The sequence below is a fragment of the Sodiomyces alkalinus genome, assembly GCF_003711515.1.
Source record: "Sodiomyces alkalinus F11 unplaced genomic scaffold SODALscaffold_7, whole genome shotgun sequence".
In the NCBI taxonomy this organism is placed as follows: Eukaryota; Fungi; Ascomycota; class Sordariomycetes; order Glomerellales; family Plectosphaerellaceae; genus Sodiomyces; species Sodiomyces alkalinus.
In genome coordinates this window covers 1,953,670-1,978,327 of record NW_021167085.1, presented here as the reverse complement: position 1 = coordinate 1,978,327, position 24,658 = coordinate 1,953,670, and the positions used below count along the sequence as shown (strand labels likewise).

The 24,658-nt window shown below is 54.0% G+C and overlaps 9 protein-coding genes across 9 annotated transcripts; 4 read left to right on the top strand and 5 right to left on the bottom strand.

Annotated features, from left to right (window-relative positions):
* Positions 1 to 525: 525 nt before the first annotated feature.
* On the bottom strand, positions 526 to 1,287 carry SODALDRAFT_201963 (60S ribosomal protein L14-B). The gene is made up of 3 exons (XM_028607217.1): positions 1,187 to 1,287; positions 962 to 1,103; positions 526 to 856 (listed from the first exon to the last, which is right to left on the bottom strand). The coding sequence occupies exons 2-3, from the start codon at positions 1,088 to 1,090 to the stop codon at positions 542 to 544; spliced, it is 444 nt and encodes a 147-aa protein (XP_028465450.1). The 5' UTR covers positions 1,091 to 1,103; positions 1,187 to 1,287; the 3' UTR covers positions 526 to 541.
* A 643-nt stretch (positions 1,288 to 1,930) lies between these two features.
* SODALDRAFT_334759 (hypothetical protein) lies at positions 1,931 to 2,772 on the bottom strand. The gene is made up of 4 exons (XM_028612289.1): positions 2,538 to 2,772; positions 2,410 to 2,450; positions 2,263 to 2,325; positions 1,931 to 2,201 (listed from the first exon to the last, which is right to left on the bottom strand). Exons 1-4 carry the CDS (start codon positions 2,671 to 2,673, stop codon positions 2,103 to 2,105), a joined length of 339 nt encoding a protein of 112 aa, XP_028465449.1. The 5' UTR covers positions 2,674 to 2,772; the 3' UTR covers positions 1,931 to 2,102.
* A 798-nt stretch (positions 2,773 to 3,570) lies between these two features.
* SODALDRAFT_201729 (UDP-Glycosyltransferase/glycogen phosphorylase) lies at positions 3,571 to 6,650 on the top strand. Its single transcript, XM_028607214.1, has 10 exons — positions 3,571 to 4,089; positions 4,179 to 4,341; positions 4,440 to 4,602; positions 4,709 to 5,019; positions 5,097 to 5,393; positions 5,495 to 5,558; positions 5,654 to 5,773; positions 5,887 to 5,957; positions 6,036 to 6,454; positions 6,558 to 6,650. Exons 1-9 carry the CDS (start codon positions 3,795 to 3,797, stop codon positions 6,355 to 6,357), a joined length of 1,806 nt encoding a protein of 601 aa, XP_028465448.1. The 5' UTR covers positions 3,571 to 3,794; the 3' UTR covers positions 6,358 to 6,454; positions 6,558 to 6,650.
* Positions 6,435 to 8,261, bottom strand: SODALDRAFT_201764 (FAD/NAD(P)-binding domain-containing protein). Its single transcript, XM_028607215.1, has 3 exons — positions 7,956 to 8,261; positions 6,914 to 7,868; positions 6,435 to 6,800 (listed from the first exon to the last, which is right to left on the bottom strand). The coding sequence occupies exons 1-3, from the start codon at positions 8,052 to 8,054 to the stop codon at positions 6,541 to 6,543; spliced, it is 1,314 nt and encodes a 437-aa protein (XP_028465447.1). The 5' UTR covers positions 8,055 to 8,261; the 3' UTR covers positions 6,435 to 6,540.
* A 734-nt stretch (positions 8,262 to 8,995) lies between these two features.
* SODALDRAFT_201840 (PLP-dependent transferase) lies at positions 8,996 to 11,261 on the top strand. The gene is made up of 5 exons (XM_028607216.1): positions 8,996 to 9,374; positions 9,452 to 9,916; positions 10,031 to 10,145; positions 10,229 to 10,376; positions 10,499 to 11,261. The coding sequence occupies exons 1-5, from the start codon at positions 9,297 to 9,299 to the stop codon at positions 11,001 to 11,003; spliced, it is 1,311 nt and encodes a 436-aa protein (XP_028465446.1). The 5' UTR covers positions 8,996 to 9,296; the 3' UTR covers positions 11,004 to 11,261.
* A 174-nt stretch (positions 11,262 to 11,435) lies between these two features.
* On the bottom strand, positions 11,436 to 13,504 carry SODALDRAFT_380082 (FAD/NAD(P)-binding domain-containing protein; the record flags this gene model as incomplete). Its single annotated transcript, XM_028615091.1, has 7 exons — positions 11,436 to 11,472; positions 11,536 to 12,167; positions 12,254 to 12,684; positions 12,872 to 13,089; positions 13,173 to 13,261; positions 13,340 to 13,347; positions 13,414 to 13,504. The coding sequence occupies 7 exons, from the start codon at positions 13,502 to 13,504 to the stop codon at positions 11,436 to 11,438; spliced, it is 1,506 nt and encodes a 501-aa protein (XP_028465445.1).
* A 119-nt stretch (positions 13,505 to 13,623) lies between these two features.
* Positions 13,624 to 15,822, top strand: SODALDRAFT_334751 (hypothetical protein). Its single transcript, XM_028612288.1, has 4 exons — positions 13,624 to 13,814; positions 13,901 to 15,096; positions 15,219 to 15,260; positions 15,339 to 15,822. The coding sequence occupies exons 1-4, from the start codon at positions 13,779 to 13,781 to the stop codon at positions 15,475 to 15,477; spliced, it is 1,413 nt and encodes a 470-aa protein (XP_028465444.1). The 5' UTR covers positions 13,624 to 13,778; the 3' UTR covers positions 15,478 to 15,822.
* A 44-nt stretch (positions 15,823 to 15,866) lies between these two features.
* Positions 15,867 to 17,676, bottom strand: SODALDRAFT_334749 (HpcH/HpaI aldolase/citrate lyase family protein). The gene is made up of 4 exons (XM_028612287.1): positions 17,361 to 17,676; positions 17,149 to 17,276; positions 16,849 to 17,057; positions 15,867 to 16,633 (listed from the first exon to the last, which is right to left on the bottom strand). Exons 1-4 carry the CDS (start codon positions 17,552 to 17,554, stop codon positions 16,160 to 16,162), a joined length of 1,005 nt encoding a protein of 334 aa, XP_028465443.1. The 5' UTR covers positions 17,555 to 17,676; the 3' UTR covers positions 15,867 to 16,159.
* Positions 17,677 to 18,146: 470 nt separating this feature from the next.
* On the top strand, positions 18,147 to 24,329 carry SODALDRAFT_297917 (hypothetical protein). Its single transcript, XM_028608834.1, has 10 exons — positions 18,147 to 18,740; positions 18,813 to 19,628; positions 19,735 to 21,451; positions 21,550 to 21,636; positions 21,787 to 21,947; positions 22,013 to 22,116; positions 22,230 to 22,266; positions 22,334 to 23,282; positions 23,382 to 23,450; positions 23,563 to 24,329. The coding sequence occupies exons 1-10, from the start codon at positions 18,447 to 18,449 to the stop codon at positions 23,889 to 23,891; spliced, it is 4,563 nt and encodes a 1,520-aa protein (XP_028465442.1). The 5' UTR covers positions 18,147 to 18,446; the 3' UTR covers positions 23,892 to 24,329.
* The last annotated feature ends 329 nt before the right edge of the window (positions 24,330 to 24,658 follow it).

The window sequence follows — 24,658 nt, the reverse complement described above, 5'->3', positions numbered from 1 at the left end:
CCCGCTTACTAAGTCTGCTTAGTAATCACTTATTCTCCGCAACTTCCACATGGAACAAGTGGGGGGTCACTTTCGCGATACCAACCGGCCCTTGTCGACGACAGGACGAGGCTGCGGTCAATGGGTCATGTAGTAGTAATTTAATAGAAATCATAGAAATCAGAACGCTCCAGGAATTACAATATCACGGCATTTTACAAGGTAGTATTTTCGCCTGGGCCGCTATGGGGAATCCCCAGAATACCGAGTCTCCCTCACTGGTTGCCATGAAGTATTCATTTCTTTTTCCTCTTTCCGTATCGACGCCGGTCATCCTGGTGATGATTGTGACATACACCCCTTCCAGTGCGGAGGAAAAGAAGAGAGAAAAAAACGCAGCAGAAGCCTTATGCCGCCGTTGTTGTTGTGATGCAGACCATTCCAGGTTCCCATGTTGTCCACGCTCTAAAGCGAACCAACCATTTGCCCAGGGCAGTCGACTCGCCAGTTTTACCACGATTTCGTTTTAGGACCTCGTAGCGGCAGTCCCTTTTTGTTTTCTTTACGCCGAGGCCTTGATCTTAGCCAGCTCGGTGCGTTCGGCGAAGCGGCGCTGCTTCTTGAGGCGCATCACCTTGAAGCGGTCGAAGTCGGTAAGGTTCTTCCTCCGCTCGATCTGAGTCCGGCGCTTGTACCAGTTGGTCTGCTTCCACTTCTCGTCGATGTTGGCCTCCTGCCAGAACTTCTTGAGGGCTGCATGGCGGACGCCACGGGGAAGTCTGTCGACAACGAGGGAGGAGAGGAGGGCAGAGGCGAGGGGAAGCGATTGACGGGGAACGACGAGATCGGGGTTTGAGGAGGGGCCCTCGACCAGGACCTGTGTGCGAGAGCGTGTGTCAATATCGGTGCAATTCCAACAAAGCGACCACACGAAAGATGCCCGAATTGGAGAACCCCCAGGACGCAAATATGTTCAACGTACGCGCTTGTGGTCGATGATCTCGACGATGGCGGCCAGACGACCGGCGCATGGGTGGCCGTCCTGGATGAGGACGACGCGGCCGACCTCAACCAGGCGCCACTGGGATCCCTCGATGGTAGCGTCACCCATTTTTATTGTCGATCTAGAAGGGGGTGTTTTGTCAGAATCGTTGATGATATTATATTACAAGATCGAAAGCGTGTTCAGGTGTTGTTGATTGCTTACCCGAAGACGATCAAGTGCTTGGTGGTGTGTGTTGATTGTCGGGGACTTGGGCTTGAGGAGCTGCACACCAATCGACAACTTTTTGGCAGGTGTAACTTGTGCGGACGAAATTCAATCCAGGCCCTAAAGTGGCTGGTGGCACGGACCATCAAACAGGCTCACCGTCAGGTGGGGTCAGGTACTATGCCGAGGTTCTACCGTGTCCCCATCCAGACCCGCTCTTTGGCTTCAGGGAGAGCTTTTCTTCTTCTATATGACCTGCCCTACTCCCTCCCGTTCAGCTCTCTTCTTCTTCCCATTCTTTCTATCACTCTGCCTGGTTGATAGACAGATCAGGTCAATCGGATTGACCAAAATAGCGAAGCCGCTCTGAAAAGGTTTGTGAAGACTTCTTCCCTCTTTTTCTTGCTCGCGTATGATGATGTAATTTGCGATTGATTCCACTTGATGGCTCTCTTTCGCCGGAGTAGCTATATCATGTGAATATATGATATTCAATTCTTACATATTCTGACGCTTTATGTTGTTACTTTATGTTCCCAGACATGGCATCTAGCAACGCATATGACCAGGCACTGACTGTTCTTAGGTTCGAAGAGTTTTTACAAACTGAAATCTGTCTGAGGCTACAAGAGCAAGCTGTTTTGAGGCGTCAATAATTGATAGCTAGTCGCCCTAAAATAATGACGAAAAGAATCGTTTTTACATCGATGCACTCCCAACATGTCTTTCCTGAGCACCTAGTACTGACCTTAGCTCGTCTCAACAAATGTTTACGACCCAGACTTTCTGCACCATAGGAATGCTGCCTCGAGCCGATATCTTGCTGTATCGATCTTGGGATGCCCTCATCAATATTGTATCAATTCACATATTACAATGGTCCATGACCTGACAGCTGTGTTCTGTCCTGCCCTCACGCCCTGCCCTTCCGCTTCAATTCGGCTTCCTCCTCTGCGGCCAATTCCGCATCTATCTTTGCGCCTTTAGACGGGTCGTTGCCGTGCATCTTCGCCTGGAGGACACTGATTGTCAGACGCGAGCTTGTACGGTCAGGGGAACAATGCCTGTCATACCGGTAGAGTTGGATCCCGCTTCGACATCTTGGTTTCGGGGTCTTCACGGTCTTCGTCCTTCTTCTGTGTCGTGGTTTTTTGAGTGTCAGTTCAGTATAACCGAAGGCGGGAATGGGTCTTCCCGCGGCGTTGTGGGATGTTGCTTACCTCTGCTGCTGCTAGCTTGTTGGCAATGGTTCGCTCATCCTCTGAAAATATGTCAGTGAACCTGGCCTTCAAAGGAATGGTAATGCTTCCCATCTTCTCTCGTAGGGTGGCATGGTCGTGTCACGTACTCGAATCGAGGCTCTTGTGGGAGTGAGGCTGGCCTTCGTTGTACCTGTCGGCTTCTTGCATTTCGGACGCCTTGACTTGTCTCTGGTCGCCGGCCTCATAGACCTGGGAGTTACCAACGTTCGAGTAGCCAGACATGGTGATGTGGTAGTGGGTGTAAGATGAAATGAGCTGAGAAAGGGAAGAGGAGTGGCAGTGTAAAAGCTGATTGGATTAGAATTGGAAACTCAATTCTCGTTACTGTTGAGTGTTTCGTGAAGCAGAGAAAGATGGTATCAAGTGTTAATAAATGCCGAACGCCGTCTCCTTTAAACTCCGTTATCTGAGCTCTCCCACCGTACCTAAGGTAAGGTACCTTAGTTACGTCACTACATCATCCCCTCGCTCTTACCCGTTCCTCTTCCCCGAGTCCGTCCCCATATCATGTATCTGTGTTCGTGGATTGACGTTTTCTGGACAAAGAAACACCTTGTACGTCATAGAGGAGTCCAAGTATCCACGATAAGTATCCACGACTTGATACAGTCTTGGGAGAGTTGCGGGTTTGGATGTACCCCAGTACATCATGATTAGCTAAGACGGTTCAGTTCATCTAAAATCTACTCGACCTCTCGTGAAAATCGAATTACCCTCAACACAAGAATAGGTAGCGAGTCTGCATTATCATATCCACTCAGCACTCAGGAGGAGCGAGTGCTGTCCTCAACCAGGTTCGAGCGATTCGGTGTCCACTCTTGTCAGCATGACTGCACTTCAGCGCCCTCGAGGGGCAGGCGTCAGGGAAGCAGCGTCTCTGGGCTCTACGGCTAGTTAGGCTTGGATGCCCAATGCCGCCAACTTATTCGTATATTGGCAACGTCCGAGTCGGAATATCTTACGATGTCATGGGGTCATCGCGGCGGCATTTTTCTCACGCTGCGCGAGCTGCTATGCCCTCTCCGCCCGGGACGAGGTCTCCGCTGACGGCTACGGCTACAGATTTTCCCGTCCTCTGTCGTACACGTCCGTCCGCTGTGTCGAGAATGGTGATTTATGATCGGCTTCTACTGAGTAGTATCCACACCCAGGACAGGGGCCGTGAGACGGACCGTTTTCGTCCCTTGCTGAAACCCTCTGCAGAGGAAGGTGTTAGCTACACACCGCTGCGACCGCTGCGGGCCCCCTCTGAGCATGCTGCATGCATGCTCTAGTAACGCAGCTTGCCTGAACATCACCAGTGGGTACCGTCGTTCTTGTTGGAGGGACCCAGAAGAAATATCATGCATATGTTGGTCGGCCTCCTCTCCAGCGCTCAGCCAGGAGAGCTAGCTGCCTCTGTCTCTATCACCACAGCAGGTCCACTTGCATATAAGTCGTATACAACAGCATTTGGAGACAGTATTGACAACGGAATTGGAACAGCATCGGCAATCAATGCACTCTATTCTACTAAATTTCAAAGAGAACCCGTAAATCACCAGAGATCTATCGCACTTTTTCGATTCATACTGCATTTCGACACCTTCGCTGTGATGAGGCAGACTCACATGGTTTTCTCGGCCAAGCCGGGAATGAGTGCGTCTCCTCCCTATGTGGCCTTTGTCGTCCTCGTACACAGTTCCTGGGAGAAGGCAGATATCCTGATGAAACGTTCCATCATGCAGGCCACTTGCGTCCTCTCTGTCTTCTTGCTTCCAAGATCGCATCAAGGCAGCCGGTTATCATATCTTTCCTCGTCGCCAACGTCGGAGATATCTACGACAAGCTTGCCCGCGAGCTACGCCGGTACCAAACCGATGCGGACGAACCCTGTCCCGGCGTTATCAGGTAGGCCCATGAGCTACTCGTCTCCTACTCCCCACCTACAAGCAAAGGTATGGGAAATACTGTGCACGGGGGCTGATCTACCACTTCAATATGGCCAGACTCCTGGCCGTTGGAGAGTTAGTTGGCGAAAAATCGGAGCTTGAAATGAAGCTAGGCTTCCGGCGAGTTTGGAAATGTGCCTTTGACGAAACACCTATGCACTGTCACAGGACCGGCGCGGTTTTCCCGCCCGTTCCTCGTCCTCTGCTGGTTTTGCTCGATGTAAGCTGCAAGCTTCCTTGCCCAGCCTTCTCAAATGCCGCCCGCTGTTAAGGATCCCCTCAGCTCAGTTCTCTGTGCGGCAAGCTTATCGACAACGTTCTCGCAGGGCTTCCAGTACACCTGGTTCGATGTCGTGAGGGACTTCAAGCCGTCCCCTCCCATTCTCCAGTGGATGAGCATGTCACCACTCTCACTACTTCGGTTCGCGGGACCTCCTGAATGCGGGCCGATGGGCGACGCTCTCCGCGACTTTTATGATGGCAAGGTCACGACGGCGCAAGTTCAGCGTCTTGAGACCGCAGGGAACATTATCAAGCTACCTGGAATTGCTCCTATGTATGACTGGGAGTTCCAGCCAGAGGAGCTGAATCTGGCAGTGAAAGAGAACATTTGGGACAAGATCTCGAGAGTGGCGAAGTACGTTCTTGAAGGGCTCCTGATAATGGAAGCTTGGCAACAGCTACAGGTCATTTCTAACTGTTATTCCCTCCCAGGTTCGTGCACGACGCTGACGGGTTCGTCACAACATGGTCCGTTTCCTACGACAGGGAGGAATGTTTAAGAGAGTTCAAGGCCTATGTCAACTCGATACGCGGACGCCCGGCTTTTCACCTGGGACCTCTGCTTCCTTTGATTGACGGCAGCGCCGACTTCAATAGTCAGTGTCTCGCGGCAGAACAACTTAGCATGCCTACCGAGTCTTTCGAAGCAACCATGACCTTCCTCGACCGCATTGCAACTGAGCGTGGTGCAAGGAGCTTAATGTACATCAGCTTTGGGAGTGAGCATTGGTGTGTTTAGACCCTCCCACTTTGAACTGTTCTTTTGCTGTCTCGTCCCGAAACCTCGTTGAAGACTCGAAGCTGCTGACTTACTATTGCCTTCCTGCAAGGCCGTCTTCCACCGAGCGACTCTACGACCTTCTCATGTCTCTGAAGGCTAAAGACATCCCCTATGTAGGATAACTGTTGCCTCATGTCACGTTGACTGGTCCTGTGTATACGCCCTTCTGACGCTTTAGAATACTAATGACCCCGTTTTCTAACTTTAGATTCTGGCTCATGCCCGGTGCCCGGAGGCTGTTATCAGGGACTTGATAGCAATGTTCGGGGACCCCAGGCTGAACCTCTTTATCAACTGGGCCCCCCAGCAGTCCATACTATCCCACAAGGTGCGAGGTAGCACGCATAGCCCTGATTAACCCTTATCCTTTGGACCTCGTCTCTCCCGTATGCAAGCTGCCCTTAAGCCCAGAGCTGGAACTCATCCGTTGTTATACTCTAGGCGTGTGGCGTGTTCCTTACACACGGCGGTCCAGGCAGCACACTGGAGGCTGCAACCCAGTCTGTCCCGATGTGAGTATAGCGGAGGACTACAACAGTGCCATGCGCTTTTTCTCTTTCCGCAGCCACTAACAAAAAGCCTCCTGACAGGATTTGTTGGCCGTTTCCTGTCGACCAGGCTGACAGCACCTGTCATGTCGTCCAAAGCCTGGAGATAGGCTGGGAGCTTCGGGAGGTGAGAAGCGGCGACGCCGGTAGGAGGCCGGTTCTCGCAACGGGTCGCAGCCATGGCCACGATCGCGACGCGGCCAGAGCCGAGTTCAACCGTGTTCTTGACGAAGCGTTCGGCCCGGAAGGAGAGAAGAAGCGTGAGAAGGCGCGGCGTCTGGCGGAGGAATTGGGCGCGTGCTGGTCCCCGGGCGGACATGGCTCGAGAGGATTGAGCGACTTCTTGCGGACGTACTGCCCGTGAAGACAGGAGTTGTTTTGGACAAGCACATTCGAGACTGCACAGTGGAAGCCCAAGTCCGAATGGTCTGGAGAGCACAAAGAACCGCCAAAAAGGAAAGGCATGAGAGACGCATTGTTTCGTGTTCATTTACATTTTGCATTTACATCTCTCTCTCTCATCGTCCACTAAAGCAGCTACGTTGGCTTATGCGTAATGTCCAGTACGACGCACGATGCTATTCTCCGACAGCTTGTCCCAGTAATGCACCTCCAAGCACGATGCCCGACACATAGCAACTGCTACCTCGCCTCGAGCTCTCGTCTCGCCTTCATAATCGCGAATGGCTTTCTCCCTGACCTCCAGCCATCTGCCATCTTCAGTCCCGGCCGCGTTGGAGATTTCCCGGGCAGTCTGACACAGGTGATAGGCATCCAGGATGGCGTGGTTGAATCCTTCTCCCCTATCTGCCACCGAAGGAAAATGTCAGAACACGACATGGGAACTCACAATAAACACGCAGCCGGAGGCGAGATGAGGGAACCAAACCAGGGGCAAGATGGGGCGAGAAATAACATACACATGGACATGGTGTGCGCTGCATCTCCAACGAGGGTGACAGCACCCAGAGTACCGGTGGACGGGGAGGGGATATGCCAGTCGAAGAGACGAAGCTTGAGCACGGGGCCGTGATCGTCGGGGATGGCGTCTCTGAACACGCTGGCAATACGCGGATCGAAGTCGGCGGCCTTCTGGCGCATCACGCGTATGCGTGCGGCGTCGGTGGACAGGTCCGGGGCTGACGAGTCTCCACCCTGTTGCTCGGCGTCCTCCGCGGCGGACGTGAGCCACGACAGACAGAGCTGGATCTTCCAGAGACGCTCCTCAGGTGGCCGGGACGCTGTGCCGTTGATGTCAGGGGACTCCATGACGGAGAACCACATCCACGTGCGTGTTCGAGGCTGGCAGCCCTGAAAGAGGGTCGGGTCGAGGGCGCGGAGGGCGGCGATATACGGTTCGCGCACCACCACCGAAGTACCCAAGAACATGACGGGCAAGGGTCTCGTTGGAGCTGCCTGCAGGTCGTATAGCCGGCCCCGGATGCGGGAAGAGGAACCGTCAGCGCCGACGAGCAGGCAGCCTTTGTACTGCGTCCCGTCGGCGAAACGCGCCAGGGGGAGCCCGCTCTCGTCAACGTCGAAACCGACGAACTCCTTGCCCCAGAGGAGAGTCTTACTCTCCTCCAGCCCCGAAAGGAGCAGTTGCCGGAACCGGTCCCGTGATAGTCTCTTTCGAGTGCCGTACCCCGGGGGGAGCTTCCACTTGTACTCGCAAGTCTCGAGGTTGATGAAGACGGAGTGGCTCTTATCGCAAGACAGGCGCGGATCGACCTGCGTGTCGTCTAGCCTCTGGAGGATGTCGTCTGGAAGCATGGACAGGAGTCGACCAAGGGCGAAGTGTATTGTTAGAGCCCATCCTTGCAGACGGCTGTTGGCTGCAGTGTCACGCTCGAAGACGAGAAATGGAATAGAGTGCTAGTTCCCTCGGTAGTCAGTCTCAACTACCTATTGCGGCGCGCATACTTCAAGCCGTCGTCTGCTTGATGCTGGAGTAGTAGCTACCTTTCGAAGTCCTTGAGCAAAGACCAGACCCGCGATACCGGCGCCAATAATCAGCACGGGTGGATGGTTCACCTGTGTTGCTGGGTTAATTTTCGCCATACTTCTTCTGCTTGAACACTAAGGTGTATCGACTCTCCAGACTACGCTGGATGTCACCAACAATGCGGGTGGATTAGCGATGGGATTCGTCGCCTTCCCACCAGACCGCTTCCTTCATATGGAACACCCCACCCCATATCGGACGGGGGACGACGGCGGTGGGTTCGTAGTTCTACGGACGGTTCTCTTCCCGTCCTGTTTCTCTAGCTCCCTTACGCTTCAAAATCCGGGTGAGTCGGGTCAAGGTCTCAGCTCGGATGTCTTTCCCGTTCGAAATTCACCGCCCGTTCTGTGATTCCGGAGTCTTGTCTCACTGGTCGTCTCGGCCTGATGGACCTGTCACCGTGTCTTGCACATTGCGTAAATCACAATCAAGATCGTCGGTAATTGTGGTGTACGTAATACGACCGCCGCCATGTCTTTGAATGACAAGGCGAAGATCCTGTACGCCAGACAAACGGAGTTAGGATGCTCGTCCCGCTCCCAGCTGGACAGAAACCAATATTTCCACCGGGTATGTCGAGGCGTATGTCCTCAATCCGTGTTCGAATACTGTGTGGGGTTCTCGAAGAAATTAGCTAAGACAGTTCTGGATGACCTGTCTCAAATAACCTCGAGGCCCCTAGCAATGGCAGACTGAGCCAGCATTTGATTGAACTGGAATATTGCCAAATGCGCCTATGACCTCAAGCGGTGAATCCAGCTTTGTAAATCATTGGCCCTCCAACGATTTTACTCTCTGCTCAAAGGTTGGAAGTCTCATACATATGTACGAGAGAGAACCGGGATCACCGTCCACAACTTGCGTCGGAGGATAAGGGGAAGAAAAAAAGGAAGAAAAAAGAAGAAAAGGAGAAATTGGGCCTCTGGGTACCGAATTGAATGAGGTCATGATATTGAGAGGGCTGATCCACGCTGTATAGGTGCCTGGGGGGAGTCATTAAACAGTCTCAGGTAGCTAGGTTCGAGCCGACGGAGTCCATCGAACAAAGTAAAGTCATGGTATTCGACGTGTGAGAACAACAAAAGTGACGTTTCGCGTGCCAAGTCGGACTGAAGTCGCGACGCGAAGATATAGATCGCATGTGTCCCTGTAACTGCGGCCGGCCCGCCCCTACAGACGCGAAGCCTCGCTAAGTTCATCTTTCATCAGCATCTCCAGAGCTGGTTGGATCTCTTTACCAGTTGACCCCATCGTCTTTGTTAGTAGACGCACCAGGAAGGAGTAGGCAACGAGAGAGGATGGGCTCATATGCGTTTCCTGTCGGGTCTCAGCCAAACTTGGCTGACTTTATCCGGCCACACATCCTCAAGATGAAGGCAAGTCCATCATCTTCCATCCCGGCCCGACATACTCTTTCGCAAAAGCCATTTCTCATTCTAGGTACTTGTACTAGGCCTTCGTATCACCCACAATCGACGATGGCCAAGCACGAAAAGGCATCCTGCTGGATGCCAACGAGAGCGCTCTCGGTTCATGTCTGGCAGCCAGTCAATGGAATCAGTGGGACACGGCACCAAAGGGAAAGGGGACAGGCGACGATGATGCCGCTGTGTTGGCGCTCTCAAACTCCCTGGGCCTGCATCGGTATCCGTCCGCTTCGCTCCTGAGTCTGAAGAAACAGTTGGCGGCGTCCAGAGGCTTGCCGGCCTACTGGGCTGGCAAGATCACCTTCGGCGTGGGTTCTTCTGATCTGGTAGACACGTTGATACGTGCTACCTGCGTTCCCTCTCGAGACGCCATTCTCATCACGCCGCCGACCTTCCCCCTCTATGCCATGCGGGCTCAGCTGGACGAGGTTCGCGTGCTTACGTCCTGGCTCCGACTTGATGGCGGTGACTTTTATCTGGACGAGGACGAGGTGTGTTCACGAAAAAGAAAAAAAGAAAAAACCCTTGAAGTATAGACCAAATGGGTCGTTTGAGGATGTTCGTTACTGATTCGCTTGCCGCTTTTTCCTCTGTCGTGTTTCTAGGTCATTGGCATTTTGAGAGAGAACAACGTCAAGCTGACGTTCCTCGCCTCGCCCGGTAACCCCACAGGGACTTTGATCCCGCTGACGAGCATAAGAAAGATCTTGGAGAGCGGAGGTGAGGCAGACCCCCGGAATCCATTGATTAATTGCCTGGCGAGACATTTTAGTGCTGACGAGGGTGGCGCGTTTGTTCGACAGCACTCAAGGGCTTGCTCGTCGTCGATGAGGCATACATCGACTTCGCCGCCGGCGCAGAAAGGAGCTCGGCCGTATCACTCATGGAAGAGTTCCCTCATCTAGTGATCCTTCAGACGCTCAGCAAATCTCACGGACTCGCCGGGTTGAGGTAAGTACGACGATGCGCTCAAGAGACACAACCGTCCCTTCATTTGTCGTTCCTTGCAGTCGCTGGGCGAACCAAAAAAAAAAAAAAAAGAAAGGTTGAGTTACACCGCTGACAGAAGGCAGGCTCGGAGTGCTGTACGCGCATGAGGCCATCACGGAAGTGCTCAAGAAGGTGCAGGTACCGTTTGCCATCCCCTCGCCCTCGGCGGCCATCGCCATGGCGGCATTGTCACCTGCGAGAGAGGACGCCCGAAGAGCTCTGGTGGCTAGCGTGGTGCAGAACCGGACGGAGCTTGTGCGGGCCTTCAGTTCGCCGTCATTCCGAACCCTCGGCGCTGGCCCACCTATTGGAGGCAACTCTGCGAACTTTGTAGTGCTGCCGGTTTGGGCGCGTCCCAGGGAGGATGATCCAGACGAGTCTGAACGACAGGACGACGGGGTAAAGGTGCCCGACGGAAGTCGCGCTACGGAGGTGTGCGAGCTCCTGCGTTCTCGGCATGATATCGCTGTGCGCTACATAGGAAACAACCCCGGGTGCAGTGGATGTCTGAGGGTGACCGTGGGCACAGCTGAGGAGAATAACTTGCTTATCCAAGGATTCCTAGACGTTTTGAGGATGTGCGGTTAGGGGATTTGGGGGAATAGTTTTGCCGTTGGAGTTAGCCATCTTTCTTCAGTCTGTTCGGTTTGCCTAGCATCTGAAGAGTTGAAGAGACAGACGATTCTCTCAGTACAGCCAGAGTGTATACTTCGGATTCAACCTCGGATTCAACCTCGGATTCAACCTCGGATTCAACACTCGCGTCTTATATAGACTGAGTGTTAATCCAAGACTGTTACTTATTCCTGATGGAATGCCGTTGCTTGGTGGGAATCATGAGGGGGCGGAGATTGGAGATGGAGATGGGACGCGGGAGATGAGTCGTACAATGTAAATTACTAATCATATCGGCAACGGAATTATATATACCCGGTCCCTGTCGTCATACGACCGAAATGAGGCAAGAGTTACGTAAGGATTATGACTGCTCTATTCTGGTCTCTGATTGGAAGTCCAACTTCACCTGGTGGCGTCAAACAAGCCATGTCCATGCCCACTCAATGCGAAGCAGAAGAAGCTGCAAAATAATGTACTCCGGTCTGATCATCCCCGGCAACACCTTCGAAGCCGCGTTTCCAACAGGGCTCGTGCCTTGTCAGCCTCCCCCTTGCAGTTTCCGTCATCATCCATCAACCAGTCGCAGGCTGTTACCAGCTCCTGGCGGATGGTCGTCAGACACGGGTGGTCACCGTTGCCCGATGAACCAAGAAAAGCAAAGTTGTGACCATTGGCCAGAGATTGGTCGGCAACCCGCTGCGAAGCAGGCCGGCGCACTTCGTCATATGTGGCCAGCACGTCAGGCAGAACGCCTCGACGTGCGTCCGGGTGCGTTAGCAGGCTTGCCAGAACGAAGGCGTCTTCAATCCCTTGGCCACCTCCAAGACCCTGGTGCGGCGTCATGCCATGCGCCGCGTCGCCCACCAGCGCTACGTGGCCGCCCTTGACGAACCGAGGGAGGCGAGCAGCGACGTAGATAGGCCACCGTGAGGCCGTGTCGCCTGCGTGGTTCAGGAGGCTGACGAGATCAGGCTCCCACGACCGGAACAAGTGGGAAACCGACTCTCTGGGGACGTCGCATACCTTTGTATCCGACCAGGCACTCAAAACTTCCTCCGACACATTGTCCCACGCCGACATCTGGATTTGGTCTCCGACCAAGTTCGACGTAACATGCTTACCCCGGCCTGACCACTGTTTTCCCCGGCTGGTCAGCACATGCCGTCGTCTCAAGGCATACCGCTGTTAAGTTATCTGGCCTTTCCGCTCGACGTACATACAATTGTGAATCCCCGTAGGGCGGCATGGTCTGATTTTGCTGCGCGTAGTCGTTGTACAGCCTCGGCGTTGCAAGACATGCGATAAGCTAGCTGTCCGCTGAAGTGGTGCCGCGCAAGATCGGGCTGATCCCTGAAAAGCACCCGCCGAACTCGAGAGAAGACGCCGTCTGCCCCCACCAGCAGGTCGCATTCCGCCTTTGTGCCGTCCTCGAAGCGCAGGACAGTCGTTGTTCTACCGTCTGGCGCTGTCGTCTCATCGTAATGAGCGAGCCGCCGGCGTAGATGGAGCCCACATCGGGAAGGGTCTAACTTCCCAGCGAAGATGCTAGACATCGCCGACCTTGGAATTACAGTCGGCCCATGGCTGAGCGCGCAGAAGTGATGACCCTCTGCCCCGGCTGTATCTGATTTGCGGACCACAGGACCCTTGACTACATGCACCATAGGTATAGGTCAGAAACATTCGGTCGCTTTTGTCTCGGCATCACTTCCCGCCCCTTGCCTCGCTATAAGTGTAGATCCACATGCATGGATGCAGGGGAAAGAAAGCCATTGTCAGAACAGGGGGGCTGAGTCCCTGACAATGATTAACCCTCGGGTCTCTCGTACTGTACGTACCTTGAGTCCAGTCCGGTGCTGAGAAACCCAGATCGACACATGCATGCTCGAATCCTAGCTCGTCTCGGAGGAGATCCCAGTACCGTTTCCACACAGCGATACCAGCTCCAGACATTCTTACTTCTTCCGACGACTCGTACAAGTCTACGGACAGCTGGGATTCGTGGTCGAGGTTTGCAAGAAAGGCTGCCAGTGCGAGCCCTGAAATACCGGCGCCGCTATGTGCTCGCGAGAAGTTAGCACCCTGTTTGAAGTGTCTGGCATCCTGCGGGTACACACGACGGCATGTCGCTAAACGTACCAAATTGCGATGCGAATTTGGGCTGCATCATCGATCGCCATATTGGACGGGCAAATCTCCCCAAAACAGCCGGTGGGACGAAGCCTCGACTATGGAAAGGTAAGTAATAAAATAACAGGCCGTGGAAGAGGGTCTCAGCCTCCCATTGGTGCAGTAAGCTCAATGACCAGTCCTACTGCAAGACGTGGTTCTTGGCCCCCTTTTATACACAATATGGGAGGGTCCCCATCTCAGCCATGACCTGCAGCAACTTCACCGCTGGTTTTTTCTGTGGAGGCCAAGTTGGCCTGGGGAGGAGGGGGAGTGAACCGGACTCCCTTGTCCTGCTCCATTCGCGTCTAACTGTATCCGACTCTCACTATCCTTGCTTTTTTTTCACTGTTTCTTCATTTGTCTAAGGATATCCCGTAGTGAAACCATGGGCCTCAGCAAGCACCGACTAGGCGCTGGAGTTGTTCTCCTTGCCGGTCATATCTGAGTGCCATGTGGTCTCTCATTTAAGTTGTTCGTTCTCCCACGGAGCTCAAGCTCGCGCAATATTAAGAGTGAAGGCTGGCTGGAGTGTAACATCCGATTACGATTTGTTCTTGATACAAGTTCTTCACTATGCAGCTGGCTTATGAGACTGGGTGTCAAGGAGAGGTGTGTATCTGGCCATCTGTTGACTCGCCCGTACTAAAACCCGGACACACAAGATACTCGATTAATCAATAAAAACACCAAATTAGGTCGACTTCCTGCCTTGCCTACGCCCTATTGTTCCCTCATCGCCCTCAGATACCACAGGTGTGGGGGACTTAGACGAACCGGGATGGGATTCTATCATCATACCCTCCCTCGACTACGTGCTACGTTCACAATGCGGCTATTCACAAAATCAGGCCCGGCGCCATGCTCTCTTCTTCCGGGAAAATCTAATGCCCTTGCTCAAGTTGCCGCCGCGGGCCACAGTGACAGACAATGGGGCCGTTATTTTCTCTCCTCGTTATGCTTCCGCTCTCACAAACGACTTCACACCGTTGGAATATAGCTATAGCTGGAAGAGCGCCGAAAGCGCAGGGGTGCCAGTTTTCCGGTATATCGTTGACGTGGCGCCGCCTACCGGGGCAGACGCGCGATCTGACACGCTCCGGGCAGCCCTGGCAGCCATAGAGCAGCTCGATGACGGAAGGGCCACTGGGGGGGACCAGTTCAAGGTCCACGTCTTTCCGGCGCTGTGGAAGCATGTCACACAGTGGTTCCTGGATCAGGAGACTCGCATCCACCCGACCGAGAAGGAACTAGGCCGCTGTGTTTGCTGCGGAACCTCCTCTACCTTTGTTGGGTGCGAACTGGCGCCGGAGCACGCGAGTCTTAAGCTCTACTGGCTCCTGCCGTCCTGTCAGGCCCCTGCAACCACGCTGAGAGACCTCGACGGGCTTTTCGACAGCGCCAAACCTTTCAGCCCGTTGTTCGAGCATACCGGGTTCTGGGATCTCTGGTCGACTTTGCGCGATTACGTTTCCTCTCATAGCGAGACGCTGCAAATCAGAATGCTGTCCATGGACGCCACTCAGTTCCCCTCGTCACGGGTTAAGGTGTACACTCGGTGCATGTTTGCGGACTCGGTCCGCTTCGCTGACGCCATTCTGCCGCATTTGAGTCTAGGCGGGCGGGTCGACATTCCGAGCCACTTTGTCGATACGGCGGCCCGCGTGTGGGACTCGATCGCAGAACCGGCAACAGGCGGGCGCTGTGAGAAGCAGAGACGAAGGCCGCGCTACTGCTTGCTACTGCACGAGGTGGGCATTAGCAAGTCTTCTGGCCAGGCCGTCATCGGGGCCAAGCTGTACGTCATGTGCGGTGAGGTGGCTGATGCCGATTCGGTGCTTGTGGAGAAGCTGATGCGAAGCTGTCCCATGCTGACGGGCTCGAGTCTGAGAAGGTGAGTGATGCCACGTTACCCTATTCAGGTATCAAAATAATTCAACCGGGCGCGGAATCATGGAAACGCGACAGATATTTCAGGTACCCCGAGGCTAACTGCACGATTCTTCCTATCCCCAGTCAATTCCCTGCCGATGGCAAGCCTACCGGACGGATTGCAGAGTAAGTGACGGGAGAAGCTTAACTCCCCTAAGAGCTTTAGAGCACTTGCTAAGAAACTGTCTCCCTTTATCGGTGCAGAATCGGACTGGTACCGAGGGAAGATGGGACAGAGGTCGGACTGTACTTAAACCCCTGCCTATTTTCAGATCCGACTCGTGTGGGTGGTGACGGCGGCAGTGGTGAGGTAACGGTCGAGAGACCGCGTTGTGACATTTAACGATGACACGACGACGGGACCACATGCTCGCCACGGACGGCACGACGGATGGCATGGGAGGAGAAGTAGAAGAGCCGAAGAATTAGATCCCTTGTCGCTAGTTTTCGGAGACTCGAAATAAGAGAAAGAGAGGCACTGAGTTGAGAGGCGAAATGACGATGACCATTGTAGGGAGGAAGGAAGCATTTTCGGTATTACGAAGTAGTGAGGTGGCTGCTAGGAATGCATTTGAATGACCCAATCCATTGCATTCTCAACAGGGAGTAATACTTCGGTATTCATGTACACCGTAATAAGACTGCTTTGTCGCTTGCCTTATCCAGGGTGGGAGAAGGGAGTTGTCGGTTGGGTCCCGTGATATATCACACGACCATATCATTACATAAGGACTGCTCATTTCTTGGCGAAGGCACTTGGCCTCAGGTACCTAATAATTGGAAGTGCACGGGTACCTTATTAATTACGAATACACTGACCCAAGACACAAAGTAATTCGACATTATGGACATGCCACTGACAATGAGCGTCAAGGTTTTCTCTCATTTCCGCATCAAAAACAACTCAAGCTGTAATGCCCTGGCGCAGGTGCTCTGCGCCAGAAACAGCGCAGTCTCGCTGAGACTCCGAGACGCTGTAAAGGGGACTGTTACCGTGTCCATTCGCATCTCCTCTGGAACGACCGTTACAGGTCTCCGTTGACTTGACCGTTCGGTTTCTCGTCTTCGGCATGACTTCCATTCAATTTTTCTTTGGAGTGGCCATTCACCATCCCATTCGCATGGCCGTTCGCCCGTGTCTTGACGACTACCTTCTTGTCAGATCGGGCGTTCTTGAGCAGCTCCCTCGTGCGGGCCAAATCCTCCTTGTGTCCTTTAACCACGCTCACAATGTCGGCGCTGGTCAAGACGAGGCTGAAGTTGCGGAGCCAGCCCGCATCGTTGGCGTTTGTCTTGAAGGCAACGGTCATGAGGGCCTTGTCGTGGGCGTTCGCGGCCGCGATGAGCTTCTCTACTGCGGCGAAGAAACGCGGGTCTTCGGGCGTGCCTGGCGGTGTTCGAGACGGGAGCCCCAGAGATACCCGTAGGTCTCCGGCACCAAGCATCAGAGAGTGCACGCCTGGGATTCTAGCGATTTCGTCCACGTTTTCTACAGCGACCTATCATCGAGAGTTGGGAGCGTCCTCGCGTGTCAGCACTCGATGATTTTCAGATTGGAGACAAATGTGATGTGGTAGGTCGTGAGAAGTTTGGGGAGAGTTTTTTCCTTCTTTCTTTCCTTCTTTCTTTTCTTCTTTCTTTCCTTCTTTCTTTTCTTCTTTCTTTTCTTCTTTCTTTTCTTCTTTCTTTCTTTCTTTCTTCTTTCTCGACTTACCGCGCTTTCAATCTGGCAGATTACGGCAATGTTCCGGTCTGCGATCCTCTCAGCTGACCACCCAGGTGGTGCCATATCCGTGATGCCGTTCAGAAGAGCACACGGAGACAGCGACCGTTCACCACCCGAATACTCATAGCGCACCTTTTTCACAGCGGCCGCTGCCTCCGCTGCTGTGTCGACATGGGGGAAGATGATGCCCGATGCCCCTAGAAATAAATGATTCTGTGTTAGCTGACACTAGTCTTCGACAAGCCGACTGATGCCGTTTGTATATATCTTTTTCTGATGCTATCTCACCTGCGTCCAATGCGTATGCCAAGAGGTGGGACTCTGCGCTGGGCACCCTCACGACAGCACAGGTGCGTCCCTGGCTGACGAAATTGATGGTTTGTATTAGGGCGTATAAGTTCTCTGCATCGATAGCACTGTCATGGCATTCGCATGTCAGCTCTCCAGTCCATCGACGACCGTACAACTCAACCCCCCGCCCCCCCTCGAGAGGGCCTCACGTATGTAGGGCATCGATCATAACAAAATCCAAGCCGAGAACCGCGACGGTGCGGGCGACCTTCTGGTGCGGAAAGGCCATGATCGACCCGAAAAGAGGCTTCCGGTTCCCATCCGAGTCGACTTGATTGGCCTCTTGGATGGCAGCCACCAAGTTGGATGGCTGGAATAGCGTCTCTGCCTGGAACCGTTGCATAATGGCTTAGGAGGATATGGTAAAGAAAGACGAGAAGAACGGGAGATGGTGATATGGTCCGGTTTCAATTACTCTAATCAGGAAGTTTCTGTTGTGTAGGCCGATACCACCACAACACCTATGACCGCAGCATCCGACGTCGACTGAGCAAGATATATGAGGTCCCTCGGACACTCTCCCCTCCCCTTGGCCTCGAGGATACTCGACGTGGTTTCCAAGGACCTAACCTACCTACACAGTGCAAAGCGCATACGACCGCTCCTCAGCATCGCATGCACATGTCTTCCCGTAAATTTCGTTCAAATTAAATTCTGAAACCTATCGACGTATATACGGCATCATCAAACCTGTCGATCTCCCTCGGACACTCAACTTTCGTCCCTGATCGACTCGGCCAAGGTGGAAGTGGAGCAGCTGAACGGGAACTCCAGCCGACAAAGCATCAAGACACAAATGCATGTCTCAGACAGACGAGGCAGACTGGGACCGGCCCTGTACGTGATCCATCATTGGCTTCTCGTACGAATGGTAATTACCGTCTTTCTGTCGTTGTCCTGGAGAGTAAGATGAACATGCCCGACTCAATGAGGCCCAACTACAATTACTAGAAAAATATTTTCGAACAGTTCGCTCTTACGAAGTAAGTGTACTGCCCTTAATTCGGCACCATGCCCCTGATGGTTGGCGAGCTGTCCGTATGGCTCCGTGCACCTCGTAACATTTTCATCATTGCCTCTCGCCCCCAAAGTGTTCTCGCTCAGACCTGTGTGGCTGGGTTATCGCCGTGGAATCCCCAGTTCAACTGAATACGCCACACCGACGCATCATCTTGGTTCCGACGCCCCTTGCCGTTTCGCCCCTGACAGCTCTACAGCGCTTACCATCTGCGCTGATGGATGGGCCCTCATCGTTACAGGTCCAGGCCGCCCATGTAGGTGGTAGAGGCGGTATGGGTCTCGCTTCTGTCCATCCCGCAGCTGGACACCTATGGCTGCCGTCAATTTATGCGCAGAAGACGGAAGCAAATCTCGAACTCTTGCTGAGCCTGGTTTCTCACATCTCCGCCGACGGCTGGCTGGCTGCAGCTTCGATCTACGGTACTGTGGCAGGCCTGTTTGCCGTCTGGACGTTGACCGACAAGCCGCTCATACCACTGCGAAACTGCTGGCAGCTCCACGCCAAGGAGGTAAGTTAACAGGGGGTGGTTCTCATAGTCGAGGGACCTCGAACGATTTGGACGCTGATCAGCGACTCGAAGGCCTTGCTTCTCCTGCTCTCGGCAACAACCGCAGTCCAGCTTGGAATACAGCTGACAAGTGGTTCCCGGCGCGCCGATGACTCTGCAACTGCCTGGGCCGAGATTGGTGCATCCCTAGTGACAATTGTGTCGTTGAGTGTCGTCTTTTATCTCAACCGGCTCGAGCATTCGCGACTGCGCTGTGCCAGCACGGTAGCTCTGCTCTACTGGCTCGTTCTTCCCATAGGCCTCGTGGCGAAACTCCATTCTCTGCACCTTCGGCAAGTTTACTTGACCAACTCGACCTACTATGGAGCTGTTTGCATCGCTTGCGGCCTGGCGATGGCCCAGCTTCTGCTCGAGTCAAGCTGGAGGAACAGTACCAGGTCCCAGAAAGGAGGATTCATCAATAATGAGTGCTTGCTCGACTCGTCGAATCTTTTTTCCGTGTTGGCTTTCTCCTGGGTTACCCCCTTGATGAGGCTGGGCTATAAGATGCCGCTGGAGGACTATCACCTGTGGGACTTGCCACGAACATTGGCGGCCCCCTTCACTGGCTCGTCCTTTGAGGAGTGCTGGCGGACCCGTCGCTCGTACGGCCGTCCGGCTTCGGCCGTAATATTCGCCCTCATCAGGGCGCTCGGTCTGCAGTATGCGGTGGCAGGCTTGATCAAGCTCCTCGGCGACCTTTGTATTTTTGGGCAGCCTCTGCTGCTGAGTAGCTTGCTTGCCTTCATAGCTTCGCATGACGAGCGGCCACGGGGAGATGTGATCGCCACCGGAGCCAGGATTGTCTTGTCAATATTTGGCCTTGCCGTTCTTCAGACCGTTCTCACAGTGAGTCCCTTCCTCATCTCGAAGCCTTAGCCCGTTGGTGGTTCGACTTTCTAGCCTCCCATTGTCGAACATATTCACAGGTATGCATGACTGACGGCCCTTTCAGCACCAATATCTACAGATGGTGGCGAATACCAGCATCCGAGCCAAGGGTGGTTTGATGGCTGCGATATACAACAAATCTCTGCGGCTTTCTCACGAAAGTAGGTCGTGCCGGCCCACCGGCGATATTGTGAACCACATGGCAGTAGACACGCAGTACATCCAGGACCTCATACCGATGGCCCATCAGCTGTGGTCCGCACCTCTACAGATAGTTCTATGTGCCCTGGCACTGTACCGTCTGGTTGGGTGGGCGCTGTTAGCGGCGGCGATCGTCACGCTGCTTATGCTCCCTCTCAACGGGTGGATAACCAGCGCCATGCTGAATATCCAGGAGCAGGTTATGCGCGCCAGAGACTCGAGAAGCCGGATCGTCTCTGAGATGGTGAATAACATCAAGGCCATCAAACTTCATGCCTGGACGTCCGCTATGCTGAAAAGGCTCGGCTCCCTGAGGCGTGACCACGAGCTCCGCACTCTCCTCAAAATGGGCACCGTACACTCCGCCGCTACACTCAGCATGGTGGCCGCCCCTTTCTTCATGTCCTGCGGGACATTTGCTTGGTACGCCCTTATTGATAAGAAACGTCTCACGGCCGAAATCGTGTTTCCTGTTCTCGCCCTATTCCAGCTGCTCGGCGTTCCGCTGGCCTACCTGCCTATGTCCATGACCCTTGTCGCACAGGCAGGAGTCGCTTCGCGCAGGATAGGCGCTTTCCTGAGCGAGGGCGAGGTCCAGCAGGACGCCACCGTGTTTGAAGAGGCCACTGATCTCCCTGGAGACGAAACTGTGCTTGTGCGACAGGGTGAATTTTCGTGGCAGTTCGACGACGACCTGGGGAATACTTTGGACGACATCAACCTGACAGTCCGGAATGGGCAGCTGTGTGCCATGGTGGGAGAAGTTGGGGCGGGCAAGTCGTCTTTACTCCATGCGATCCTGGGCGAGATGCACAAGACCCGTGGCAGCGTCGTCGTTCGCGGCTCGGTCGCCTACGCATCACAGCAGCCCTGGCTCCTACACGGCACGGTTCGTGATAACATCCTGTTTGGCCAACCCTTCGACAAGGACTTTTACCAGCAGACCATCGCTGCCTGTGCCCTGCTAGAAGACCTGGCCCAACTCCCGCAGGGCGATGCCACCGTCATCGGTGAGCGCGGCCTGGGTATCTCTGGGGGACAGAAGGCCAGGGTTGCTCTTGCGCGAGCTGTCTACGCCCGGGCTGACGTTTATTTGCTGGATGACTGTCTTTCTGCCGTTGATGCGCACGTTGGTCGGCACCTGATCTACCACGTTTTGGGCCCCCAGGGACTGCTTCGCACAAAGACCCGGATCCTGGCAACTAATACGACTGCGGTTCTTACATGTGCCGACTACATCTACCTACTTCAACAGGGCGCCATCGTGGAAGCTTCCTCGCCGAAGACGGCCTCGTTTGATCCAGAGAGTCGGATCGGGAGGCTCCTCGCGAAAGATAGCGGGAACGGAGCTGTAGAGGCTGCTGAGGAGGTTCGTGGAATCTCGTTGCCGGTGGACGTCGGTCCAGCTGTCGAGGAGAGCAGGAAGAGATGGAGCGAGACCACGGTGGGAACTCTAATAGAAGGCGAAGGAGAAGCCGCGCAGTCGACAAACCACTCCGACAGGCAAAGGGACGAAGAGAGCCACACGCCAATACACGGAGAGTTGAAATCGCTGTCCTCGAGAGAGGTAAAATGGGAGGGTAAGTTGTCCCCGGCAGACCCCGCTGAATTCGATGCCCGTACTTATATCGTCGCGGCATCCGTCAAGGACGCAAAAACACTGACCGCAAGCATACAGTTTATGCCCATTACGCGAAGGCTGTTGGATTTGACGCGGTCGTGCTGTACTCTGTGAGCCTCATAGCAGCACAGGCCATCCAAATGGGTAAGGAAATTATACCAGTTATGTTGGGGATAATTGAGGTGAAGGCAAAGGGCGGGGACATGGAGTTTGCCGGTCCTTCTTCTTCTTCTTCTTCTTCTCCTCCTCCTCCTTCTTCCTTTCCCTCGAAACTGACGAGACATTCCATAATAGGGAGCACGCTTTGGCTGAAGAGGTGGGCCGAGACAAACGCTCTTGAGAATAATAGAGCGAACAGCACGGTTTACATCGGCGTTTACATGGCCCTTGGACTTGGGTCCTCTTTCATATCGTTTGCCCAGTCGTTGATCTTTTGGATTGCGTGCGCCACCAGGGTAAGGACGGCGTAGATCAAGTTCATACCGGCGAGAGGGACTAGCATGCTAACCCTGATCTATAGGCATCTCGGAAAATCCACGAGAGACTGGCCGAGGCTGTGTTTGCTTCGCCTATGTCCTTCTTCGATGCTACCCCGGCAGGGCGTATAACAAATCGTTTTCTGGGGTAAGAGTCCATCCATTCATTTATGACAGCCCAACCTCATTGTATGACCACGTTGCCTGGGATCTCTCGGGGCTCTTATAGAGTGGTTAAGCTAATCACGTGTGCATATTCAGTGACATGAGCCGAGTCGACGAAGCCTTGGGCCGTAGCGTAAGTTGAGACGAATCAGAGGGAGAGGTGATTAATGCGCAGCTACTGATCACGGGGCGAGAAATAGATCAACATGGTCTTGACCAACATTCTACGGACCTTCTTCACCCTGGGCATTGTCTCCGTTTCTACGCCGGCTTTTACCTTGCTCATCATACCCCTTGTCGTCGTCTATCTATGGGTTCAAAGGTACTATATCAGAACGTCGCGTGAGCTACGACGACATGAAAGTGCCACTCGGAGTCCAGTCTACGCGCATTTTCAGGAATCACTGCACGGCATATCAACCATCCGAGCATATCGCCAGCAAGCGCGGTTCGGGCGTGTGAACGAGGCCCGAGTAGACGCGCACCTCCGTGCCCTATTTCCCTCGGCATGCGTGAATCACTGGCTCGGAATTCGGCTTGAGATGCTCGGCGCATTAGTGCTGCTTTCATCGGCCGGGTTCTCTGTTCTGACCATCGCCCGCGGATTGCCGCTCAGCCCCGGCCTCGTGGGTCTCGCAATGAGCTACTGCTTGCAAATCACCACCTCACTGAACGCCGTGGTCCGGCAGTCGGTTGAGGCGCAGCTCAACATCGTCTCCCTAGAGCGCGTGCTGGAATACACGCACCTCCCGTCCGAGGCCGCCGAAGTCGTGGAGGACTGCCGCCCTGGGATGGGATGGCCGACCGAAGGGGCGGTGACACTTGACCACTATAGTGCGCGCTATCGCAGCGACCTAGGTCTGGTTCTCGACGACGTCTCGGTCGATATCCGGCCCGGTGAGAAGATCGGTGTTGTCGGACGTACGGGAGCGGGAAAGTCGTCGCTTGGGCTCGCACTGTTTCGGATCATCGAGCCGGTAGCGGGTTCAGCGCACATCGATGGCGCGGATATCTCGGCTATGGGCTTGTCTGATCTCCGGAGCAGGCTTGCCATTATACCGCAGGATGGGGCGCTTTTCGAGGGGACGCTGCGTCAGAACCTTGACCCGGGGAATGAGCATCTGGACAGCGATCTCTGGAACTCGATTTGTGAGCGGGAACTTTCTTCTCTTTTTTCATTTTTCGTTTTCTTTTCTTCTTCTTGTTTTCCTTTATGACCTGTGACTGACTTCTCTCGCCAAACTACAGACGAGGCAGGCCTGGCACCTTTTGTTCTCCAAAGGGGAGGTGGCCTAGATACCAAGATCTATGAAGGAGGTAGGCGCCGTAAATCTGACGGGGTTACTCCGTCGGCACACACGTCGTCTTTGAGCTGCCCGCCCTCTCACCCCCCTGAGTTCACGCGACTGACATTTCGTCACCAAAATAGGTTCCAATCTCTCTCAGGGCCAGCGCCAGCTCGTGTCACTGGCACGTGTCATGCTCAACCCATCTAATGTGGTTGTGCTCGACGAGGCCACGGCGTCCATGGACGCGGCGACGGATGAACGCGTGCAGGCGAAGCTCAAGAGCCCGCTATTCAACAATCGTACCGTGATTACCATCGCGCACCGCATCGATACGGTGCTCGACTACGACCGCATCCTCTCGCTGGAGAGGGGCCGTGTGGTGGAGTTTGGCCCGCCTGCAGAACTTCTTCGGCGGCAAGGTCTGTTTTATAGCCTGGCTAAAGAAGCGCGACTAGTTGAGGAACCTTGACGGGTTCTTCTCGGTTTTTGATTCTTCCTACTAAGCTTGCATCCAGAACGATACAAGATCAGCTCGGGCGTCATTGAAACCGGCAAGTGGCCAACATGGTGCATAGGCGTTTCAGTGCTTCAGGCCTAGTTTCACCCCTTTTGCCCCCTTTTGCCCCCTTTTGTCCCCTCCTGCCCTTTAAGCCCCCTACCATTTACCGACCCTTGTTTACCTAACTATCATGCACGGATTGAAGCTTGGAGTACGGAGTACAGAACACTGCTAGGTCATAGTTGGTCCATATAATATTCTGCCATTTCTGTAGACACCATTCTGTACTGTTATATGGGTATGGCAGGATCTACCCGATGAGATGGGTGGGCGAACAAGAGAAATAATAAGGACTTATCACGATATAAGTCAACTAACTACCTGGAACCCAGAATAGTACAACAGCTGCTTGACTTGGAAGCAAAACTTGTAAGGTTCTTCTTTCTTGCCAAAGACCTTGACTCTGAGATGGTATATAATCCGAGCAGGACTCAGTTCGGCCGCTTGTTCTTCTTCCTCCTTGTTTCCTCTGCCTAGGCCCTGGGCCCCTGGACCGATAAGCTTCTGAATTCCACGCATAGCACTGTCCGCCAGACGAGAAGCCTCGGGCCAAAAGTCGGCAAGCACCACAGTCACCACAGTGACCATAGTCACCATGTCACCGCCCACACAGTGAGGATACAACCACGGCAGACAATCGGCACACAGAGACTCAAGCAAAGCTTGGCCGTCTTGAC

Bases quoted from the DNA above. Each gene is read 5' to 3' on its own strand.
- SODALDRAFT_201963 (XM_028607217.1), bottom strand. From the start codon at position 1,090: ATGGGTGACGCTACCATCGAGGGATCCCAGTGGCGCCTGGTTGAGGTC. The intron at 857-961 runs GTACGTTGAACA...TCTCGCACACAG, and splicing joins AGATCATCGACCACAAGCGC to GTCCTGGTCGAGGGCCCCTC.
- SODALDRAFT_334759 (XM_028612289.1), bottom strand. From the start codon at position 2,673: ATGTCTGGCTACTCGAACGTTGGTAACTCCCAGGTCTATGAGGCCGGC. The intron at 2,451-2,537 runs GTACGTGACACG...ACATATTTTCAG, and splicing joins CCACAAGAGCCTCGATTCGA to AGGATGAGCGAACCATTGCC. The intron at 2,202-2,262 runs GTATGACAGGCA...AGTGTCCTCCAG, and splicing joins AGCGGGATCCAACTCTACCG to GCGAAGATGCACGGCAACGA.
- SODALDRAFT_201729 (XM_028607214.1), top strand. From the start codon at position 3,795: ATGCATATGTTGGTCGGCCTCCTCTCCAGCGCTCAGCCAGGAGAGCTA. The intron at 5,559-5,653 runs GTAGGATAACTG...TTCTAACTTTAG, and splicing joins AGGCTAAAGACATCCCCTAT to ATTCTGGCTCATGCCCGGTG. The intron at 5,958-6,035 runs GTGAGTATAGCG...GCCTCCTGACAG, and splicing joins GCAACCCAGTCTGTCCCGAT to GATTTGTTGGCCGTTTCCTG.
- SODALDRAFT_201764 (XM_028607215.1), bottom strand. From the start codon at position 8,054: ATGGCGAAAATTAACCCAGCAACACAGGTGAACCATCCACCCGTGCTG. The intron at 7,869-7,955 runs GTAGCTACTACT...CGAGGGAACTAG, and splicing joins TTGCTCAAGGACTTCGAAAG to CACTCTATTCCATTTCTCGT. The intron at 6,801-6,913 runs GTATGTTATTTC...CTTCGGTGGCAG, and splicing joins AGCGCACACCATGTCCATGT to ATAGGGGAGAAGGATTCAAC.
- SODALDRAFT_201840 (XM_028607216.1), top strand. From the start codon at position 9,297: ATGGGCTCATATGCGTTTCCTGTCGGGTCTCAGCCAAACTTGGCTGAC. The intron at 9,375-9,451 runs GCAAGTCCATCA...TACTTGTACTAG, and splicing joins CACACATCCTCAAGATGAAG to GCCTTCGTATCACCCACAAT. The intron at 10,377-10,498 runs GTAAGTACGACG...GACAGAAGGCAG, and splicing joins CACGGACTCGCCGGGTTGAG to GCTCGGAGTGCTGTACGCGC.
- SODALDRAFT_334751 (XM_028612288.1), top strand. From the start codon at position 13,779: ATGCAGCTGGCTTATGAGACTGGGTGTCAAGGAGAG. The intron at 13,815-13,900 runs GTGTGTATCTGG...ACACCAAATTAG, and splicing joins AGACTGGGTGTCAAGGAGAG to GTCGACTTCCTGCCTTGCCT. The intron at 15,097-15,218 runs GTGAGTGATGCC...TCCTATCCCCAG, and splicing joins ACGGGCTCGAGTCTGAGAAG to TCAATTCCCTGCCGATGGCA.
- SODALDRAFT_334749 (XM_028612287.1), bottom strand. From the start codon at position 17,554: ATGCAACGGTTCCAGGCAGAGACGCTATTCCAGCCATCCAACTTGGTG. The intron at 17,277-17,360 runs GTGAGGCCCTCT...ATGCCATGACAG, and splicing joins ATGATCGATGCCCTACATAC to TGCTATCGATGCAGAGAACT. The intron at 16,634-16,848 runs GTAAGTCGAGAA...TCTCGATGATAG, and splicing joins TCTGCCAGATTGAAAGCGCG to GTCGCTGTAGAAAACGTGGA.
- SODALDRAFT_297917 (XM_028608834.1), top strand. From the start codon at position 18,447: ATGGATGGGCCCTCATCGTTACAGGTCCAGGCCGCCCATGTAGGTGGT. The intron at 18,741-18,812 runs GTAAGTTAACAG...AGCGACTCGAAG, and splicing joins GGCAGCTCCACGCCAAGGAG to GCCTTGCTTCTCCTGCTCTC. The intron at 21,948-22,012 runs GTAAGGACGGCG...CCTGATCTATAG, and splicing joins GGATTGCGTGCGCCACCAGG to GCATCTCGGAAAATCCACGA.